The 17013-nt window shown below is 28.7% G+C and overlaps 2 protein-coding genes across 2 annotated transcripts; both read left to right on the top strand.

Moving 5' to 3' along the window:
• The first annotated feature begins 514 nt into the window (after window positions 1-514).
• LOC123294125 lies at window positions 515-4123 on the top strand. The gene has a single exon (XM_044875215.1). It carries the CDS (start codon window positions 605-607, stop codon window positions 4085-4087), a length of 3483 nt encoding a protein of 1160 aa, XP_044731150.1. The 5' UTR covers window positions 515-604; the 3' UTR covers window positions 4088-4123.
• Window positions 4124-5142: 1019 nt separating this feature from the next.
• On the top strand, window positions 5143-16839 carry LOC123292740 (periodic tryptophan protein 2 homolog). Its single transcript, XM_044873454.1, has 16 exons — window positions 5143-5267; window positions 5327-5439; window positions 5505-5599; window positions 8206-8506; window positions 9611-9794; window positions 11434-11857; window positions 11962-12214; window positions 12617-12791; window positions 12851-13015; window positions 13155-13300; window positions 13368-13515; window positions 14665-14808; window positions 14894-15071; window positions 16077-16151; window positions 16216-16426; window positions 16692-16839. The coding sequence occupies exons 1-16, from the start codon at window positions 5250-5252 to the stop codon at window positions 16837-16839; spliced, it is 2778 nt and encodes a 925-aa protein (XP_044729389.1). The 5' UTR covers window positions 5143-5249.
• The last annotated feature ends 174 nt before the right edge of the window (window positions 16840-17013 follow it).

Genomic DNA, 17013 nt, shown 5'->3' with positions numbered 1-17013 from the left:
ATAAAGCCTGAGAATTACTTATCAATCTTATAAAACATTTGGTGAATTTTTTCAATAAGTGCTGCCTCGGTAATTTCATCTAATTCTCAAGTTCGTACTGCTTATAATTGACAAAAAACAAGTTTGTATATTTTTGATGTGCTATAATATTTCGGAAGCAGCTCTATTTAGAAAAAAATCCTTTTGACTTAACTAACAGAGATTATATATACAATTTTTTGGGTATATTGGATGAAGGACGTTTTTTATATGACTCAAAAAATTCATGGGCGTAAACTAATTCAGCGTTAGAGTCTGAAATCATCAAAAATCGATTTTTCGGATTAAAAACATAGGAAATGATTCATATCTCGTCTAAACTCTTTCAGTGGCTCATAATCTCTGCTAGCGTCAGTACTATATTATTAAAAAGTATTTTTTCTTAGTGTATAAGTAGTATTTATACTTTAATTGAGTATAATTTTTTTCCCATTTCCATAACGGATTTTTTCTCCTTACAATTGTTTTAATGTGTACGTATATAAGTATATAAATAATTTTAAAATACTTATAAACATATTAATAAGTTTGTGAATTTTAATAAGTGTAGACTCATGGACTAAGAATGATAAAATTTGTTTTAAGTATTTTTATAATAACGTCATATTTAAATTTTTATTCGGCACAACACAACAATGGATATTTTACTCAGCTTGGACAATTAGGTACCGCAATAGAATACAGTGTTGCACCTATAATTGATATCGTTACTAAACCTCTTTGTAGTGGGTCTAGATCGAATTTACAAAATACTGCAAAAATTAATGGATATCATAAAAATGTTATTTCAAGTGGAAATCAAAATTATAATACAAATCGGTACAATCAAGGTAATCCAATACAAAATAAGCAGATTCAAAATATCCGAGGTCAAAATGTCGGTAAAAAAGTTCCAAATGGACAAGCAGGGTCTAGACAAAATCCAATTTATGGTGTAGGCCAAAATCGCAATTCTAAAACATACCAAAACCAAAATGGAATTAGCGGTAGACAAACTCAAAATGGACAAACGTGGCATAGGCAGAACCAAAATTCTAGTACAGGACAAATCCAAAATTATAGAACTGGTCAAAATCAAAATAATGAAGTTAACGGCACACAAATTCCAATCGAACAAATATGGTCCAATCAAAATCAAAGTACTGAATTTATTGCTAAACAAATTCCAAATAGGCAAACAAAGCAGAGTCAAAATTCAAATATAAACCACAGTAAAGTAACTGTTGAACAAATAACAAATCAACAAACACAACGTCAAAATCAAAATACTGCAATTAACAGGAGACAATTTTCAAACGGACAAACATTGCATGTCGAGCCAAGTCAAAATTCTGGTTTGGGCCAAAATTCAAATTATAAAACAGCTCATAATCAAAATAATGGAGTTAACACTAGACAAATTTCAAATATACAAATCACTGGACAAACATGGTATAAGCAGAATCAAAATTATGCTACAGGACAAAATCAAAATTCTAGAACAGACCCAAATAGAAATACAGCTGAACAAGTTCTAACTGGACAACCATTTCATAAGCAAAATCAAAATTCTGGCATAAACCAAAGTCAAAATTCTAGACCAGTCCAAAAACAAAATACAGGAAATAATGCTGGACAAGTTCTAACTGAACACATATTTTATAAGGAAAATCAAAATTCTGACATAAACCAAAGTCAAAATTCTAGACCAGTTCAAAAACAAAATACAGGAAATAATGCTGGACAAGTTCTAACTGGACATAAATTTCATAAACAGAATCAAAATTATGCTTCAGGACAAAATCAAAATTTTAGAACATATCAAAATCGAAATACAGGAAATACTGCTGAAAAAGTTCTAACTGGACAACCATTTCATAAGCAAAATCAAAATTCAGGAATAAACCAAAGTCAAATTTTCAGATCAAGCCAAAATCAAAATGCAGGAAATTCTGCTGGACAAGCATGGCAGGATCAGAATCAAAATTCTAAAACAGATTTAAATCAAAATACAAAAATTGTGTCAAGTACGGAGGACAATATTGAGCCTTATGTAGTTTTAGGCAGCCAAAGCACATCAGCCCAACTTTCATACAATTTTTCGAAATATCCAAATCCTTACTATATGCAGCAGAATCAAAATACTAAATCGGACCACAGTCAAAACAATGAAATAGCGACTGGACAAACAAATCAAAATTGTGATCACAATTCTGGTATTGGCCAAAATCAAAGTAAAGGTTTTACAACTGGACAAGTGCCAAATGGACAAACATGGCAACATCAAAATCGAAATTCTGAAACAGAAAATAAAAATATAAGAATTGAATCAAATGGAAATGATAATATTGAACCTACTGCTATTCTTGGGAAGCAAAGTACATCAGTCCACCTTCCGTATGATCATAAAAAATACCCAAATTATTTCTCTCAACAGAATCAGCTAAATGAACAACTTGATAATGAGAACAAACAAGGTGATAATATTGTTGTGACCAACAATCCATATTGTACCCAAATTGCTAGAGAATTAATTGAAAAGGGTGGTAACGTACGTGAAGTGTTCATTGCCGCTTCGCTTTGTGAAGGCTTGGTTCATCCAATGGATTCAGGAATTGGCGGTGGTTTTCAAGCTGTTTATTATAATTTTGAAAATAATCACCCAAACTCTATTTTCATTGATTCCCGTGAAAAGTCACCAGGTTCGAGTAAATTTACCAAATCATCAACCAAAATTGGTGGGAATAGTATAGCAATACCAAGTGTTTTAGCCGGTTATGAAGCAGTTTATAATATTGACAAACATAATAATCTTTTACAATGGCCAGAAATTATTCAACCAGTTTTAAATTTATGTCAAAATGGTTATTATATGTCGAAACCTACGAAAGCGATGATAGAACTTATTGTAAGAAGTAATAACCGTACACAAGTTCAGATAAATAAATTAACAATTCCTAAGTATTGTGATACGTTAACTCAAATAAAGTCAGATGGGCCATCATCATCGATGTATCGTGCAAACGGACATTTACATAAATTACTCCTTCAAGATTTACGTAGTGTAAAATCAACTATCACCTCAAGAGATATAGAAAATTATAAAGTAGGAATTATTCAACCAGCCGTTACACGGTTCGAAAAATATACAGTATACTCAACAAAGGCCCCAGGTAGTGGACAAGCTATATTGTTTGCATTGAAAATAATCGAGCGTTTGCGTAAAGTGATTCCATCAAAAGCTACTGTCGATGAGAAAATCGTTTATTTATTAAAAATTTTAAAATACACTTACACGTTAAAACCGCATTTACGAGAAATATCCGAGAATGAAATTAATAAAATCATTAATGGAGCTTCTCAATCTTTAGCAGAAGGTATAGTGCAGGCTGGTTTTAAATTACAGAATACAATACCTACAAAATTTGGTGATGTAACATTACCAAAATTACAAACATCTCCATCTAGGGGTACAACAAATATTGTCATAAAAATTGGTAAAAGTGCAATAACTGCATCAAGTTCTATAGGTAGTCTATTTGGTTCTGGAATATTTTCGGAAACTATGGGATTTTGTTATAATAGTCATTTAAGAGATTTTAGTAATCCAAATTGGCGACGTAATGGTAAACCATTAAAAAATATTGCTGGTCCAAATAAAGTGACAAGCTCAACAATTTCACCAGTGATTATGGTAGATGATTCAACGGGAGAACCTGTGTTTCAAATTGGTTCTGCAGGAGGTTCACATATTTTAAGTGCAATAGTTAATACATGTTTTAATTATTTTATTTTAAATCGTTCGTTAAAAGACTCGGTGGCTGCATGCCGAATTATGCCAAAACTGAATTATTCACGTAATGAAGTCATTTATTCATACGAATGTATTGATAATGAACGCAGTTTTTTCAACAATAATACTGCAAAACGTCTACGTAGTATTGGCGTTGTTTTTAAATATGGTAAAACAGCAGGATATGCAGCGGTTACATCATTATCAAAATTACGTGATGGTTATCCAGAAGCTGTGTTTGATAACCGGCGTGGTGGTTCAAGTTTTATTGAATAATGCTATGATGATGAAATACCGTATCATTTAAAAGATTTGGAGAACACTTTTTTATTGACATTTTTGTTATCCATTGCTGCATTTTGATTTTGGGGAAAATTTTAGAAATTTTTTACTGAAACATTTTAATTGACTTTGAAAAACGAAGGGTTATCAATTCGTTAGTGTTTCTTATGTATGTTTTATTGAATAGACCATCACTTTTTCTTCAATCAATGCGAAGAAAAAATCCTACCTCTAAAGGAAAGAAAATTTTTTATTAATTTTATATCCTAAAAAGTAAAATACATTTTTTAGTGAATGCGTTATTAATATGGAGGGTAGAGATAAGGAGTACCATCTCTGTATATAAAAAGTGTCCATCGAAAAGTAGCAAATAAGGGTGGCGCTGCTGTAGCAAAAGTGTAAGTTTTAAAAGAAGTGCTCAAAGTAATAAAAGTAAGGTAAAGATCTAAACAAGTTGTTCGAAAGGATAGAGAATTTCACATCAAACACCTCCTGCTACACAAGCACCATTCTGGTCAATTTTGTAACTGTTATTTGCTGTTTTTAGATGGACATTTTTTTACTTTAACTCCTATTTAAGATAGTTCTCTTTATCTCTACCCTCCATAATATAAACATAAACTAGTATTTCTACTTTTTTGCTGATTTTCTAGATTTGAATCTAGAAACAAAAAACTGCAGTAGCAAAATATGAACCAATATTGTTAATCAAATAATTTGTTATTGTTGTTAAATAATTTTATAATGTTAGTTTTACGAAGAAAGTGTTCGTTATAAAATTAAATTATTTTTGGAGCGTAGTGTATTGTCAAGAAAGTGTTTTTTGTATCGAATCGAATTAAAAATCGCAATAGGATATTATATTGTATATTAAGAAATGCGCATTAATAACCATGCTCTCTCATTTATTATCCTTCATAATCATCTTTGAGAGGTGGGTCTCACCTTTGGTCTCACTCTGTTGCCAGTTCCATAGTAAATATTCAAAGATTCTGCACTAAACCGAACTGTTCGATTTCGATATTATTCCACTCATTTTTTTTTTGACATTTTGTTATGTTTATAACAACACGTGTTTCAGAATTGTGTTTGATATTCAAAATTTCAAAAAGAATGATTAATAATTAAAATTTGTCAATAAATTAACTGAATAAAAATGAAATTTGCATATAAGGTAACAAATTTAGTTAATAATTTATGCAATTTAATTAATTTTCGATAATTTATTTTTAGTTCAATAATATCTTAGGCACTGTGTATAGGCATGGTAATTTAGTATTTACTCCCGATGGAAATTCGCTTATAAGTCCTGTGGGCAATAAAATTACAATATATAATTTAAAAAAGTAAGCAACTAATGTAAAACTTTCATGGGTAACTTTTAAATTAATTGATTAAATTTTTGTTTTAGTAACAAATCGTGTACATTACCAATTGAAAGTCGATACAATTATACAACTTTAGATTTAGCTCCAAATGGCTGTATTTTAATTGCTGTAAATGAAGGTAATAATAAAAGTTGAAATTATTGGTAAATTTACACTTTAGCGAAAAATTCCTTAAAAATTCTCCTAGAACATCAACATAAACCAAAATAAAGCATTTTTTTACGTAGATTACGAATCCTTTGATGGAGCTGGAGAAAAATTAACAGTTTTTGGTATACTCAGTTTTTTTTTTTTTTTTTGTTTAATTAACGAAAAAATATATAATATTATAGTGTTTTTGAATTAATAAATAAATTCGTGGATCACGGAGTGAACTTAAAAGCTAAAAACACGCAGACCCGTTATAATTAGACCCCATTAGAGACCTAGCCAACTCGTATGTTGACTACATGGATCTAGTAATTATAGTAGGGTTGTAGCATAAAGTCCTACTTTAGACGAGGTGAGTGTATCACTCAGGCGGGAAAATTCAAATAAAACGATAATACTGTGTGTGTTTAAGATTTTAATATTCTTATAACCATGGTTTTACATTGCCTCAAGTAATATGCCTGCTTTTGATTGGCTGCGGCTGTTCGCACTCTCAACTGCGGGAAAATTTAAATGGGTCGCGAATTCTGCGTGTGTTGTAGATTGGTCCGAGCAAAAAAATCTTTCTATTTAAAGTAAAATCTGTTACCCTAAAGAAATAAATGTATTTTTTTTTTTAAATACAATTTAGAAATTAATTACAAATATAATATTTTTAAGTAATTACCTTTGGATGAAGGAATATACCTTTAATATTCCTATGACCGACTAATTACCTAAAGAATATATCGTAAATAATTCGTAAAATAATAAAAATAAAACTTCACTTATTTAAATTAAAATTAGGTTCATGGGTACATAATTCAATACATAAATAAGTAATAATTTCCCCAAGTAAATTTTTACATTAATTTCATATTTTAAAAATTTTATAATACGTTGAAATTTAGTATTGAAAATTAATCGACGTATTTTCGAGACATTCTTAAGCCTTCTTTTGAATTTCATTAGTTAACTTATATTAGTTGTAACACTAGGATTGAAGATTGAATATTCACTAAATTGAATAGAATATTGTTGCGTTTAGGTTACTTATATCGTTGAAAAAATTGTTTTAAAACAAGCATAAATACTTCACGTATTTATTTTTCTTTACAAATTTTACTTTTGAATATAAGATTATTTATCTATGTTGTCCACACACGTCAACCATATGCCAAACATGTTTCCATGCTTACAAACGAATCAAAAACACTTAAAAAAGACTTTGAGCATACTTTCAGCATGCACAATAATAACCTGCCTCTTCCCCTTGAGTGAGACTCACCCCACTCGGTTATACTCCATCCCTTTTAAAATATTCCTATATCCATGGAATTTTTTTTTTGTACTTTTTAAGTATATTTAATATTAAATAAGGCAATTAACAATCTATTTTAATTAACTTATTATTACCGTTTATTCATTGTTAGGTACGAAAAGTAATTTTTATTGACAACGAAAATTTGTGATTTTCGTTAATTAAAGAAAAACTGTTAATTTGTCACCAGCTCCAACAAAGGATTTGTTATCTACGTAGAAAGTGCTTTAATTTAGTTGTTTTCCTTTAATTATTATTTTTTATTGAATGAGTTTCGTAAAGGTGATATGCATACTATACTATTGTTCATATTATGCTACAGTGCATTGCACATTAGCACTCATTGTGACCAGTTCAAGCATTGAATGATTAAGTCAAAAAATAAATCCGTTGGCTAACACATTTTTTATTCAATTATTATCAAGTTATTGATAACTGAGAGTTGCAATCCACCAACTGGAGATAATAATTCGTACTAATTAAAACAAGAAGTGGGTCCGATTTCAGTAGTTCTAATTTAAACTATCAGATGGCAAGACTTGCACTTACCATTTTTAAAGGCCAATCAAAATATTTAAATTAGCATAAATAAATAAATAAGGAAGTAAGCCGCTTTTTCAGTAGTTCCAATTTAGACCACCAGGTTACTTACCATTTATCAATATTCGCGACTTCAAGATACTTTACATCCATCTCCGTGGTATATTCAAACAAAAAGCCATAGCCATTTATGTCATATATGTAATTATATATTATATCATTTTCCTCACAATCAAAAGTTTTGCAAACTCCGTGAAACAAAACATTTCACTTACGAGATTATTTGTAGAAGAAAACTTCATCACATCAAATGTTATTTATAAATACTACTCTAAAAAATTTCTAGGGTTGTATTCATCAATTAAATGATATTGTATATTTATAAGTTCAGACTGGAGTATATCTCAAATTTTAAAGAGTATAAAGTTTGTAACGCTTAGTAATATTAATAGTAGAAACTAAATAAAACGAGAGCTGAAATTTTTATAGAGTATTCTAGGTCTAAAAAATGAGTATGAATTCGTAAACGAAACAAATTATAAACTAAAACATGGATTCGCCACAATTTTAGGTCAATGTAGAGATTAATTCATATTATATAATATTTTTTATCTTTATTTTATGTACTTTAATAATTGTAAATAGTTCAAGCATTGATACTCAGGCATATATGCAGTATTTAAACAATTAACTCAATTAGTTGAAAAAATTATTTGATTTTAAATTAATTTCAGAGGGTGAAGCTCACATGATCAGTTTGATATCGAAAACAATTGTACATCGATATCGTTTTAAACGTCCCATACATGCAGTTAAATTTAGTCCAGATGGAAAATACTTTGCTGTGTGTAAAGAAAGTAACGTTTTTATATTTAAAGCACCTGGACAATTTTCTGGTGAATATAATGCTTTTGTAATGGAACGTGTATTTCATGGATCGTACGATGAGACCACATGTTTAGATTGGTCATTTGATTCAAAAATTTTAGCAATAGGCTCCAAAGATATGTCGACACGATTATATTCTTTAGAAAAGTAAGTATTTATTTTTAAGGGCTACAAAAATTGTATTGATAATTATATTATTGTATTGATAATTACACACGACGTCATTAAAAAGCGAATTTTTCCGAAATTTTAAACAGCTATATCTTCGAGATAAATAGTCAAATTGGGAACATTTATAGCTGATTCAAGAGCTTTAACTTTCGCATATTGAAATTAGATGCAGATAAATTTTCAGTTCTTACAGCTTTGTGGCGAGGATTTTGAAGGGTTAGAAAAGTTATATAATAATTTTCTATTAATTTTGAAAGCGTATACGAAGCGCTAAGTTATTTTGAAAGAAATCTAATAAAAATACTCGAAAGCTTATTAATACCTTTTTAAAATGCACTTTTACGCACTTTTCGTATTCAATTTTTTTTTACCAAGATACGTACTATTAAAGCAAAATTAATGCTCTGAGTTTGAATTTTAAATCTTTTTCCATTAGATTTTTCATTAAATCCTTACAAAGTTAAAATAAAGCTTTCTAATTTGTCTAATTTTACACGTAAATACTGTTGTGTGCTGTGTTGGTCATATAAAGAAAATAAATTTTTATCAAAATGTTTAAAAAAGTTTCAAAGTAGAAAGGAGCATATGAGAAACCGCATTTTTAAGAGAAATGAGACAGCTATAGAATTATTTTATTGAATTTCCAGCAAATAACGTTGTCCCGATTACGCTTTAAATCGCGAAGGCCTTCCAAAATTTTTATCGCTTGGAACATGGAACGTATAATCGAACTTTTCGAATTACGAATCGAATCAAAAGTATGTCGCTCAAACCAATTAAATATCGTAAAAATTAACAGGATTTAGATATTCTTAAAAATCAAAATTTTACTCCTTTTCACTATATAAAAAAATATATTGGTTCAAATCCAGTGACCAAGAAAAATATGTATAAAAGTTTAGGGAATTTTCTGGATTTGTTTGAAATATGTTTGAAACAAAATTTGCATTTAAATTATTTTGGAATTCAAATTTTCCTGAATTGAAAGGATCCATTTTAATAATAAACGTCATGATTTCTATAGTTAAAATTTGTAATGTGTTGTTTGCAACCGAATCTAATACGAAAATTTTATTTTAGGTTTCAAAATTTTAAAACTTACTCGTTATCAAGTCATACAGATACCATAGTGTCTTGTTTTTTTGAAAAAGATACGTACGACCTTACAACTATTAGTCGTAATGGTCAAGCTTGTGTTTGGGAATGTACTATTGAACCTGGTCAATTAGTTGTTGGTGATTTTCAACCAGTAAAGAAAAAATCGGTACGTATTTATTTATAATAATCAAATCGGACAAATTACTAAACCAAAGCTAACATCATTTAAAATTGTCAATTTATCCTCCTTTTATTTTGAATTTCTCATTTTAGAAAAAAAACTGCTAGTGATTCGATACTAATTTTTATTTCCGATACAAATGGGCTAACAATATTATTAACGTACCGATGTGACATTTATACAGCGAATAAATAGTACGAGTTGAACAATCGCAGAAGTACGTTAATAATGCGTTATCACACGTATGTCGTACAAATCTTTATCTACGCCTCTAAAAATGTGAAAATAAACGATATTTATTATTTAAAATTTGCCTTGACTTAGAGAAAAATAGAAAATTAAAAGAGTTATTATAGTAACTTATTACTGGTGTTTTACATTTTGATCGTAATTTGGAGGGTGGTCACGAATTCATTGCGAGTGCGGTAATGAACTATTTTTCTTACGTATACTGAGTGAGAAAAGGAGTTCTTATCTCACGAGTGTAGATAAAATAATATCAATTTTTTATTTTATTTCAATTTTTTATCATAAATAACATTGAATTTCGCAAAGAAATTGTTTTTAAAGTTATGTGTAATTAAATATAAGTTAATTAAAATTGAAAAAAGTATTCACAGATTACAAACGTTATTTGGACGTAGTGCTGTGTTCGCGACGTAGTAATGTTAAAATACAAATGCCTATGTATAAATATATAGTGTGTCCCCGGATAGAGGTAACTATCCTTGTAAATTTTCTTATTTTGCATTTTATGAAAAAAAGTCATTCTTTATAAGAAGTTTTGCTTATTCTGAAAAGTATGTAGGCATATTTAAAACTTCTAAATAATGTACAGGGTAGCCAAAAAATTGAAATCACTATTTTTCTTTTTGGTAAACTAGCCTTCCTTTTTATAAGTTGACAAAATGTTACTAAGAAGGATTACTCGCAATTAACAATTATGAATCTATACAAAATATCAAGAAGATCCGTGTACTTTAATTGTAGCATAATTTTTTATTTGAACAAAAGTTGTAATTACAAAAAAACGTAATAAAGAAAATAATAATAAATCAATTGACATGTGCTATTCGAGATTGTATTTTTTTTTTTGGACTAAGTTAGAAAATTAAAAAGAAAATTTATTTTCTCGGATAAACATTCACTAAGAATGGAATTGTAAAAGTTGGAAAGATCTTCTTGAAATTTTGTATAGAGTCATAATTGTTCCTTTCGAACAACTTTTCTTTGTAACATTTTGTCAACTTATAATAAGGAAGGCTTGTTTACCAAAAAGAAAAATAGTGATCTCAATTTTTTGGCTACCCTGTACATTATTTAGAAGTTTTGAATATGCCTACATATTTTCAGAATAAGCAAAACTTCTTATAAAGAATGACCTTTTTTCATAAAATGCAAAATAAGAAAATTTACAAGTATAGTTCTATCTGGGGACACACTGTAATTATACATACATAATTAAAATTATTACATCACAACGATGTTTTAGTAATCTTTCCATTTCTAAAACATTTTTTTCCAAATTTTGAAGTGAGTTTTGTATAATGTAATACAAAATCTATTAAATTCAACTTAAGAATATATAAAACTGTTAACTAATGTTTTATCCGAATTTGTTTAGCGAAATAATGAAAATGATTCATCTGAAGATGATATTGAAGTGAATGTAAACGAAAATAATGAGGATACAGAGAAGGAAATGGTAAAAAATAGTTCACTAAATGATGAAAATAAAAATAATGAAGAAACATCTTCAAATTTATTACATTATAAACGTTTAGCACGACATTATTTATTGGATCCAGTAAAAAAACAAGATAAAAATGCAATTTTAACTTCAGCTGCATATCACAAAGAATCCCGTATATTAATTGTTGGCTTTTCAACTGGATCATTCTTTTTGTACGAATTACCCGAAATGAATATGATACATTCATTGAGTATTTCTGAGCAAATTATCACTGCAATTAGTGTTAATCAAACTGGTGATTGGATTGCTTTGGGTTGTTCTGGATTAGGACAATTATTAGTTTGGGAATGGCAGAGTAAGTATTTTATGAGTAGCTATTATACCGAAAAAACTCGGTCAATTGTTTGTTTTCATTTGTTTAATTAATGTTTTCACAAATGATTAAAAAAAAATTTTCAGGTGAAACGTATGTTATGAAACAACAAGGACATGCAAATAATATGTCATGTGTTGCATATTCAGCTGATGGACAATATATTGCAACTGGTGGGGCTGATGGTAAACTTAAATTATGGAATGTTTTATCGGGATTTTGTTTTATAACATTTGAAGAACATACCGCTCCCATTACTGGTGTAACATTTAGTTATAACAAAAAATTTGTTATTTCATCGTCACTTGATGGTACTGTTCGAGCATATGACATAACCAGGTAATTCAATTTATTTAATATTTATAATAAATATTTGAATATTTTTTGGAAATTGGAAAAAGATTTTAATAAAAAAAAAACTACCTAATAATACAATAGTGTTTCTGACGAGAAAAATTTTCTGATTCAATTTCTTTGCATATTGTCGTACAAAAGACATCTTTTAAAAAGGGTCAAAAGTTCACTAAATCACCCATATTATTATTAAGTATTTATTAAGTTATACAGAAATTATAACACTTGAGACAAGTCCTTATAAAATATTAAGACTTTTGGTGGTGGCAGCTTACAGGACTTACAATAATTGAGTCCTTAACAATATATGTAATTCGTACTGGAGTACGACCAACAATTTAAATTATTTTCTAAAAATACAATTATGATTATCCAACTCAATTTTAGGTATCGAAATTTTCGAACATTTACAACACCTAGACCGGTACAGTTATCTTGTGTATCTGTCGATTACAGTGGTGAACTTGTAGCGGCTGGTGGACAAGATGTATTTGAAATATTTTTATGGTCAATTAAATTAGGGCGTTTATTAGAAATTTTATCGGGACACGAAGGACCAGTTGTAAGTAATATAATAATTTTTTTATACAAAATTTATCAATTTTATTCTCTATTTGGCAGTGTAGTATTGCATTTAATCCAAGCCCCACGAGTACAGCCTTAGCTTCAGTATCATGGGATAAAACTTTACGATTGTGGAATGCATTAGAAAATGGATCACAACATGAAACTTTAGAATTAACTTCAGATGCTCTATGTGTTGTTTATAAACCAGATGGAGAAGAAGTAAGTTTTTAGTGACAGATCGTAGTGTAACAATAAGATGACAAAATGTTATAAAGGATATTAAAAAACGTTTTTTTGGCTGTCTATTTTATAGTTACGCCACTGATTTTGTGTTATCTTAATTGATATTGAATTTCAGGTTGCTGTTGCTACATTAGACTCAAATATTTCAATATTTCATGTGCGAACAGCAACTCAAACACATACAATTGAAGGACGAAATGATTTAGGAAGTGGTCGTTCTGAGTCGGATTTAGTAACATCTAAACAAAATTTAAAAGCTAGGTAATTTTTGAGACAGTTTTGGCAAAAAGTTTTATAAGATGGTGAACAAATTGTATTGATTTTTTAGAGCCTTTACAAGTTTATGTTATTCAGCTGATGGGGATTATATATTAGCTGGAGGTCAATCTAAAAATGTTTGTATATATCATGTGCAAGAGACTTTAATTGTTAAAAAAATTGAAATTACCCAAAATCGATCCTTAGATGCTATGGATGTAAGTAAATTCTTACGATATTTTTTTTAATACAGCTATTTGAAGACAAAAGTTTCTGGAACTAAAATAATTCGATTTTGATGTTTTTTATTTAATGAATGATTAAACTTCAAACTGTGGAAATAGATGTGCTAAGAAATCTATTTATAATCTTTAAATAATACTGACAAAAATAAATTTTACCTTTCATACAAAAAATCAAAGTTTCGTCTTAAGTTTCTTTGTTGTATGTTTCACTAGCTATACATTGGGGTTTGGTTCCTGAGTTCTTGTTTTGAATTAAAAGTGAAATAATAATCTAAACTATATCGAAAAAATACTAAAACATTTCAGGAAAACCACATTAAAATCTATCTCCATTAGAAAAGAATCTCATCTAATTTGCGAACGAGAGCAAAATTGTATTATAAAATTTCAAAAAAATACTTAACCTTTACCAGAAGGTTAAGTCCGATCGAAATCACTGTAGTATTCATTTATAAGCTACTGTAATAAGATTAAATTTATTTTGAAGTATGCGTCAAACCAGAATTACAGCTGTATTTATCCATAATTATTATAATATCTTGTTAGTGAAACTTCTTTACGCGCACTACTAAAAAAAAGGAAAAAAAGAGAGTGAATCAGTAAAAAAAACGTAGCGTCATCACTTTGATATACTCACTGTCTACTCCAGAATGTATACAATAAGGATACATACATAGTACGCACTCTTGTATACATTCTATCTCTATATATTCATATTTTATTATAAAACAAACTGATTCGGCGAACTTCATACCGCCTAACAATCAATGAAAGTCGTGTTCGCTAGACAATTTCATGAGTTTTAATTTTTTGGCGGCGAACCTTAATTTTTACCCTAAAGTCCATGTTATTTGCTGACAATGTAACATTCTATAGGCGAAATAATTTTTAAAATCGATTAAGTAGTGGATTCAAAATTTCAAACAAACTTTTAAACCCCTCCCCCTCCTTATTAAGCTCAATAATTAAGATAGAAACTAACTTATCTTTTAAGTTGGACAAATTACAGAGAAATTTGATCAAAATCCGATCAGTAGTTTCGGAGTTTATCATACAAAAATTCACTAAATAACTGTATTTATAGTATATTTTTCATAAAATTAATTAAAATTTCCCTTTTAGGATTTTATAAATAGACGTAAAATGACCGATTTTGGTAATATTGACCTAGTTGAAGAAAGAGATGAAAATGAAGGTGGAAAAGTAGCACTAAAATTACCAGGTACAAAAAAATTAGATCCCGGACAAAGAACAACTAAACCTGAGGTAACTTTATCATAATATATTAAACAATATATACAATTTCAAATAAATAATAAGATTTCCTAATTTTATTTTATTTCTAATTAAGGTTCGTGTATTTTCACTACAATTTTCACCCAGTGGTGATAGTTGGGCAGCAGCTACCACAGAAGGCTTACTTATATATTCATTGAATAAAGATATGGTGTTTGATCCGTGGGAATTAGATGTATCAATCACTCCAACTTCGATACGCGCTGCATCTGCAAAATTGGAACATTCTAATGGTATGATAACTTTGATACTAACTCATTTTTTAAGGTGTCATTTCGTGTCCCAAGTAACTTAAAGGAGTCGTCTGGGACTACTTAAAAATATTAGGGCAGCGGAAGGGTTAATACTAAATGATCTTGTAGTAAAAAAAAATCAACCGCTTTATATTTTTGCGACCGCAAAAAGAAAACTAGAGCTAATCGCGTATTATTATACAAGACCCATGACTATTATTGTTTTCATGGCATCACAGTTTTCATCCAAAGGGTAAATATAAAAACTGATATTGGGGGCTATATCAATATTGAATTTTACGACACCTCCTAACGTGTGGCAATCGCATCCCGGTTTAAAAAATAAATTTCAAAAGTTCCTTAAAAGAGTTTAATGAGTGTTAATGCATTTTATTTTTTCTTTGAAACTTAATACATCTATTAGTAGGAAAGCTGGTGAACAGTTTTTAAGCCATCATTTGAGAAAAGTTGAGAATACATTTTATCGATAGTACTGACCCTATACATGAGTAAGCTAATGGTCTTCCAACGTTGCAAAATTCAGCCTCGCGGACCGAAGTAAAATTTTTTTAATGTAAAATTTAACCATAGGCAAAACTTATTGATTAATTAAAGTTAAAGAAATGATAAAATATAAGTCCTCCATCAGAAAAAGGTTGTAAAATGCGCTTCCCCAGGTGTTGACAAATTGGCCAAGATTGAGCTTTTGTCAGTAGATAGTTGGCGTAATAAGTAAACGAAAAAAAATGGTCGAGGGCTTGGAAGACCAATAGCTTACCTGTTACCTGTTACCATGTAATAAAGGATTCATGATTTAACAAAATAATTTGTTAAAAATAAAGTCCATAAGAAGTTAGTAATTAATTTAATTTTTGAATATTCATTAAAAATATTCAACACTTGATTTAAGTAATCTATAAAATGTGGGTCTATTTTTCGCCGCACTGTTGTGGATCGATATTTTTGTTTTACAAAATATGTATTTCAGATAATTTTTTTTTGTAGCTTTAATGATGGCAATCAAATTAAACGAATCAAATATTATTCAAGAAATAATTGAGAAAATTCCTCCAAATGACAGTAAGGTTCAAATGTTCTTTATTTTTTTAATTCACTAATAACAAAATTCAATTATATATTTTAGTCGAATTAACAATTCAATCACTACCAGACGTGTATATTGAAAAAATATTAAATATCGTTGGAAATTCATTAGAAAATTCCAGGCATTTAGAATTTTATTTAAAATGGTCTGTGGCTTTATTGTTACAAGCTAAGAGTACAAAAGTATCACCTGCTACATTATTAATGGTACAAAGGGCGTTGCAAAGAAGATATGATCAAATTGCAAAAATGTGAGTTTATAATGTAATATTAAACATAAATCAGATCGAATTAAATTGTAGCTTCCAAATTGCAGCCTATTTGTTCATAAGAAATTTTTTTTGCTGGTTTTGATGTAAGAAATCATACCCGAAATTTGTCAATACACTATTGAGTCAGCCTTATATTTTTCGATATTTATGGAAATTTTCGAAAATTATTTTTGAGATTTTTTATTTATATTTGAGCAAAATTACAAAGGAAAATGAATTAATAATATTTTTCTATATTTTTTAGATGTGATTTTAATAAATATACATTACAAGTATTATCACAGTTATCGCTTAATGTTAAAAAGAAGAATACATCAAAAAATAACGAAGAAGATGATGTTAAGAGTGAAAATAATTCAAGTGACGAAGAATTGATGGATTATTCGGATTGAAAATGTAAATATTTTATTTATAAGAATAAAAAACACAGTTTTCGTTTATAAAAATTCTTCGCTTAATTGTATACAATCATTAAGTTTTTTAACAGAAATATGAATATTCCTGTTTCTTAACTTTTTTTTTTATAACATATTGAAAAAAAGTAAGTATGAACTTCTTTTCTACGA

Source organism: Chrysoperla carnea, chromosome 2 (assembly GCF_905475395.1).
Source record: "Chrysoperla carnea chromosome 2, inChrCarn1.1, whole genome shotgun sequence".
NCBI classification, from domain to species: domain Eukaryota; kingdom Metazoa; phylum Arthropoda; class Insecta; order Neuroptera; family Chrysopidae; genus Chrysoperla; species Chrysoperla carnea.
This window is presented reverse-complemented; position numbering and strand designations above follow the sequence as displayed.